Genomic DNA, 6,989 nt, shown 5'->3' with positions numbered 1-6,989 from the left:
TTTTTTAATCCACATTATAAAAAGATAATAAAATACAAGACCAAAAAAATGTTTTAGGGGTGGACAACCCTTATCATCTAGGGGGATAAAAATCGGTCGAACCGTTTCAGAGGAGTTTGGGAACGTACTTTATGACACAAGAATTTTATATAATATAAGATACTATTTTATTAATCATAGCTTTGTTAAAAATCTGATTTGCTAGATTAAATGAATTTTTACCGAAAAATATATATCAAACGAAATCGAATTAAAACACAAATGTTTAGAAACACGTTATTTAATAAAAACTTCACAAAAACTACATTCTGTAAGAATTGTAAACAAACGTTTTAATTTTTACCCCATCAATTGATTTAAAGTTTTCTCCAGCTTTATTTTTTTTTAAATTCCTGTACGTCTGCTTTTTTCGGAACTCTTTTTCTTTTATGAATCTTGTAAAGTATTTAAGCATCGTTTGTTTGTCCTTTTCGGTCCATCGGTGCCTGAAATCGCTAAAAAGAGTTAATACATAAAAAAATAATACATAAAAATTAATACAAAAAATGTGCCCTTAATTAGTTATATAATTTGGAAAGCATTTTTAATTTTAACAAAAGCAGGTAATTGTCCTTTTACGAATAAAATTATTATATTAGAGTTTTTTACGAATAAATATTTTTTAAATCGTATTAGGTAACAAATATATTATTAAATTAAAACAATTGTATTACGAGTAGCAGAGTAATAGTTATCTAAAGAAATTACCATTTGAACTGCTTTCGGTTTTTTCAGTAGTTGGCTTTCTTTTTGTAACTAAAAAAATAAAATCTTTCATGCATTTTTTCGATATACTCTTATTAAAACTTCTTTACCTTTATTATTTTGCATTGGATGCGTCATTTCATCGGTAGATAACTTTCTTTTACCCTTCGACGAAACTTTTTCTGCAGATTAATAATAATTATTTATTTGTTACTTTTAAGTAGAAAACTGCTTTAAGAGTTAGGAGCTACTCATCTTTTTTTTTCATTTATAATATTTATTGTAATGATTTTTTAAGACTTCGTTTATAATAATCTTTTACCTACCATTTTTATTAGCTTGTTCAATTTTTTCGTCAGTTACATCGCTACAATTACTTTTAGGACTCCAAGAATGAGTAGGCTCTGTTAATTTTAAAAAATGGATTATTAAACTTTTAGGCAATTACCAATGCGAGTACACTAATCCTACCTTTTCATTTATTTCATTTACTTCTGTTTCTATGTTTTCAATTTCCAAGTAGTCATTTTCTTCTATATTGATATCGTCTAAGCTCTTTCCTTTGTAAATATTAACATCACCTTTATTTAAAGCGATCATTGGTTTGGCTATTTTTGCAGTCTGGTATAGATCTTGAGGAAGTCTAAAAAAATATTACAACTATTAATTATGCTAATATAATAATAAACCGTTTTAACAAGATTGGCTTACCTATACCATTCTTCATGGTTTTTTTTGTATGACCCATAAAAGTGACTAATTGTTCCATGTCAGTATTATGAATATCCATAATCTGTAAAATTGTTGCAGTCTGTTTTCGAAATTCGGTAGAAGTTAGAGAGTTGGGATCCTTTGCCCCACAGCTTTTTGCAAATTGTTTAATTACACTTGTTCCATGAAACCAACCTTTCGACGAATTGGGATTTGCAAAAATGTATTTATTATCTTTTGGAATTAATTTTATTTTTTCTCTTATTTTAATCATCAGCTCAATTTTCTCGTTTAAAAAAGGAGAAATTAAAATAAAATAATTCTTCTAAAAGTTTCTACACAATAGTTTTTCTGAAACAGTTAAACTTTCAGCAATTTCTTGTTGAACACTGGGGTCCGCAAATGATCTTTTGTAAGTAGAAATTTCAAGGTATTGAATCTCACCGATGCGTTTTCTATTTAGTATTAAAAGAAGGGCCATTACTCCTTTTGCTAAGGTTTTATATAAAGGAAGTAAATTATTTTTGTCATTTTGTTTCCCCTTCTTTTCTAAAAGTTTGTTTAATTTTTTGGCACTGTCTTCAACCTGATTTTTGACAAAACTATTAAACTTAATTACTTCACTTGTCACCGGCAGTATTTGGGGTTTTCCCATTGCCGTTCTTTTATTGTTTTAAGGCCTAATGAAGAAATTTCATTGGCCCAACTGATCTCTAATGTTTTAAAATCTGGAATGCTTTTTTTCCTCATTAGGGTTTTTAAAGGTAAAGAATGGAAATTTTTTTAAAATCATTCGATTAGTTATATCGCATACTTGTTTTAAAGTGGTACCCATATGAAGTGCTAATGAAGAAGATTTAAAGCTTTTATCGGCATTGCTAAATCCCGAAATTACTTTTGTGGCCGTAACTAAATCGTCAAATAATTCTGGTTTCATAGCATCAATTAGGTTCTGAACAGGTGTGAACTCTCTAAGAGCAATCAAAAGTCTTGCTAATTCTCTCATTTTGTTGCTACTGTTACAATTTGCTTTCTTTTATGTTTTTTGAGATGGGTTTCCCCGAATAAACATATTAAAAATATCATTTTTTGAGGTGGCGCTTATTTTATCTGCTTTCATAATGCAAAATACCTCTTTCTTTAATCTTGACTGTGATAAAAAACTGTTTTGGCAGCGAGAATCCGCTGAAAATGTTTGGGATTGAGTTAAGGCATTTAGTCGCCCACACTTTGTACCAGTGTTTTTCTTGGCATTTTTAGCATGCTTATAGAAAAAAATTTTTTGTACACCCCAGAACAGTTTTCGCAAACAACAAAATCGTCAAAGTCTAATGCTTGGGCTTCCGTGGGCCTTCGAACAGCCACCACTTTTTTTTCTTCTCTAAACAAATGAAAATTTCCTTCCTTGCGTAAATAATCCCATAAGGTTTTCCTTTCATTAGATCCTTTTGGAAAAGATAAAATATTTTTTACTCGACTTTCGTCATCATGTTTTCTTTCCAAATGTCTTGCAAAATGACTCACTTCTACGAAACAAATTGGACAGAAATTCTTTTTATCCCAAACTCTTTTTTCTATGTGAAAGGGCAACAATGGAATTATTAGTTTCGATCTAAAAAATTAAAAGTAAGACTGTAAAAAAGTACATTTTAAAACTAAATTTAAACAATTTAAATTAATTAAAAGATTACAAAAGGGATTCCCAATGACTGCTAATTATTAACCTAATAATTCTTTAACTTACGTTAGAAATATGGGGCTTTTCCGAGGGTTCGTCCTTTGTTAAAGTTGATTCAGGGCAAGTTACGTTTATGGTCTAAAATTAATAACAAAAAATCAGTAATAGTCGAGGAAATGAAGCATTTTGGCTCGCAATTTTTTCGTCCAGCATGGATTTACTTGAAATTTTTAAAGAAGGTAAAGAATAGTCCAAGGATCATTTTCTATACCATGCCGCTGTACGCTAAAACCTTGGGGGTGGTTGCCACCCCATCTCGGGGGCGGGAATTTTTTATTACATTTTAACCATGCAAACCGATGTAAAAAGTAATTCTAAGAAAAACATGTTTTTTACATTTTTTTTATAAAACTAATATTTTTCGAGTTATTCGCGCTTGAAGGTAACAGTTTTTCGATGAAAAAATCGACTTTTTTAGAGGGTTTTTGAGAATACCTCGAAAAATACGCATTTAATCAAAAAAAATGTAGATATCAAAATTGTATCTTTTAGTAACACAAACCAAATTCTTTTTCTGTAAAATCTTTAAGACCAATACAAACCGAGATACGGCATGTTGAAAGTTAGCTTTTTTCATCAAATGCATAAGTTGAAATATTCAAATTAAAATAACGGAAAAATTTTGCATTTTTCGAGGAAAACTTAAATAATATTTTTTCAAGCATACAGTTAGGCCTTTCAAAAAAAAACAATAAAAAGTTTCTAACCTAAAAATTAAGCGACTTATGATCAAAAAAAGTCGGTACCTGCTTTTCTCTATGAAAAAAATCAGTGAAAACAAGCCTCTACCTACCCTCCTAATTAAAAACTGGTCTTCATCTTTCCGTAATTCCTTTTATATTTGGATTATCAATAGACCCAAGAAGTTTGACCTATTTAAAACGCCTAATTTTAGAAAAATTGGAGTTTAAAGAAAAATTAATTTTTTGGAATTTCCCATTTTTTACCTTTTACTTTAAAATATCTCCGAAAATACTGGAGATACGAAAAAAATGATAAACTACTAAATTGTAGCTTTTTTAATAACTAAAATTACCTTGTGCACAGATTTTCATTACAGTACAGTTAGCGAGATATAGCTGTTTAAAACCTCTATTTACGAGCAAGCACCCCCTTATTCGAGCCCTTTAAAGCCACCCTAATTAAAAGCTAAGGGATCTTATGGAATTTAGTTTACACAGTCTCATAACCCTTCAAAAATTCTACAAAGTCGTTTTTGAAAAAACTTTTTATCGCCAAAACTGGAGGAGCTGTGTTTATAAAACGAATTTATTTTTCGAAAAATTCGGATAGTCCGCTTATGGATAATTTTCAATGTATGTATAATACCACACAATCGGTTCGTATACTGGAAGATAACTAAAAAACTATTTGTATTTGTATTTGTACATATTTTTAAATTCGTATTTTTGTGTATTAAATAAATGTTGTTGTAATTCTTTAATTCTACTTTTTTTTGTATAGATCTATTAAAATATATACTTATAAAAACTGTAATGTTATTAAGGGTGGTTTTTAAGGGTTGAAATATTATGATATTATATCCTGAAGTATAAAACAATCATTATTTAACCAATCAAAACCACATTTTACCCATATTAAAGTTTACAATGTTTTTATATAATTTTTGACAATAAGGGGTAGTTTACACCCCTAAAAATAATCAACGCCCTTAAGCATGATATAGAAAATTAACTACAGGTTGAAATGATCCTAATCGCAAATTTTTATGTAAATCGATGCAAGCCGAAATTATTCTTTTAGGATAAGTAAATTTTTTATATGTAGCTCCAACAAGGGTGGTTTTAAGGGTTGAAATATTATATTATATCTTAAAGCATAAAACAATCATTATGTAAGTAATAAGAACCAAATGTTGACAATATAAAGTTTAATATGTTATTTTATTTTTTTTACAATTAGGGGTAGTTTTCACCCTTAAAAAACCAAATGCGTACAACGGCTCAATATAGAAAATGAACTAGAGGGTGTAATGAGCCTAATCCCAAATTTTTGTACAAATCGATGCTGGACGAAAAAATTGCGAGGTTTTGCCATTTTTTGAGCAGCCAAGAATTACATTGAGCATTATCTTTTAAAATAAGTATCTACTTGTCATTTTGTATTTTACTTAAAATAAGGATTTATCCAATACTTTTTTGAAGTGATAAAATATGTCGTATTAAAAAATTACCTTAAAAATTGGGTAAATAGTTTCCTCTTCCCCTCCCTCAGACTCTATTTCCGTTTCGGGTACATATGAGGATGTGTCACGTGACTCGCTAAAGTATTCATTGTCTTCATAGTCTCTATGGTTAGTATTTGGATTCGTGTCAATTTTGGTCAAAATTGGATAGCAATCAAAATTTACAGCTTTTAATGGAATGTAAGTTTTTTCTTCCAGCTAAAGCAATATTTAAATAATAGATAAATAATTAACACCAAAATAAGACTTTTTTAAGATATTATGTTTTATAAAATAGAGCAAATAAGTAGTATGAAAATAAACAAGTTTTTGTTAAATATTTTGTTTAAAACAATTTTTACCTTATCGTATTCAGGCGATTTTGATGCTTTTTCCTCTAAATCATTTTCTTGAAATTTATATAAATCCAAGGTTTTGTTTAAAGGTTGTGAGTCGTTATCAATATTATCATTAAGTTTAACATCTGGTTCCAGTAAAATATTTGCTTTGGGATTTAAATGGTCCTGTTTTTTTTCTTTATCATATTTATTAAATGGAGTCTAAAAATTAAAATAATTTTCTTGGTGTATACTTTAATTTACACTAAATGAGATCAAGACTTACCTCTACGTTATTTTTACTTTCAGATAATGTTGATTCATCTATTTTATTTTCTTGACATTAAAAAAAAAGTGAGTTGTTATAGTTTGCAAGTAGTTACCAATTTTTTCTTTAAGGTTAACGTTCGATAAGATCTTTACATTAAGCTCTAAAAGCTCAGTTTTTTTTTCGCATTGTGTTTCGTTTTGCTAGGCGGCCCAAAATAAGATTTCCCCATCTTATTTGCATTTGAATAATCTTCTTCTAAAAATTTAAGAAATAAATAAGAATAGAACAAAAAATAATTTATTCCACCAACGATTGCCAATAAAAAACATAATTTATAAAAGCGCTCCGAAGTTTATAATAAAATGGCATTTTTAATTTATTAATTCATTTATAATAAATATTTTGTAAAAATTTTAAATAATTAGACGTGTGTAAGTAATATTAACTACTTTGCCACATAACTGATTTTTGCATAAATTAAAAAACACTTGAGGTACTTACTTTTATTATTTTCGTCCAACGCGTTTCAAAAATTTTTTCGATCTATTTTCCATAGGTACCTAATATTTATCCTTGCGCCTAAAATCACTATTTTACGTCCGCCCTTACTATTCACAAGAATTAAAATAGCAACCGCTGAAACAAAACTGTTAAATTCGAGGTGAAATATAAAAACCGGGGAGTACCTAAAAGATTCGGCAAACAATACGAGACCCAGCGTTGTGGCAACATCGCTGGGTCTCATATTGTTTGCTGAGTGTGCCATGTATAACTGGCGGGACTCGCATGTCCTCTTGACTTGTAAGTGGGACTCGCACGGTATGCTCCGTATAGATTTATTAAACTAAAAGATTTTTCTTACCCCTCTCTGGGGCCCATAAAAGTTCATATTATATTGTTTATTTTTCTATAATAAAAATCTAATTATACACTTTGGTTATGGTGGGTCTCGGGTGGTCTGCTGGATATATCGGGACTCGCATGGTGCGTTGCTCGCGTATA

At 29.2% G+C, this 6,989-nt stretch overlaps 1 protein-coding gene across 1 annotated transcript; it reads right to left on the bottom strand.

Moving 5' to 3' along the window:
- Positions 1-558: 558 nt before the first annotated feature.
- Positions 559-6,753, bottom strand: LOC114335438 (uncharacterized). Its single transcript, XM_050645038.1, has 7 exons — positions 6,697-6,753; positions 5,741-5,938; positions 5,388-5,597; positions 3,200-3,271; positions 1,456-3,067; positions 1,216-1,387; positions 559-1,148 (listed from the first exon to the last, which is right to left on the bottom strand). Exons 1-5 carry the CDS (start codon positions 6,751-6,753, stop codon positions 3,011-3,013), a joined length of 594 nt encoding a protein of 197 aa, XP_050500995.1. The 3' UTR covers positions 559-1,148; positions 1,216-1,387; positions 1,456-3,010.
- Between the last annotated feature and the right edge of the window lie 236 nt (positions 6,754-6,989).

Source organism: Diabrotica virgifera, chromosome 2, assembly GCF_917563875.1.
Source record: "Diabrotica virgifera virgifera chromosome 2, PGI_DIABVI_V3a".
Classification (NCBI taxonomy): Eukaryota; Metazoa; Arthropoda; class Insecta; order Coleoptera; family Chrysomelidae; genus Diabrotica; species Diabrotica virgifera.
Note: the sequence above shows the minus strand (reverse complement) of the source record. Positions and strands in the feature narration are given on the sequence as shown.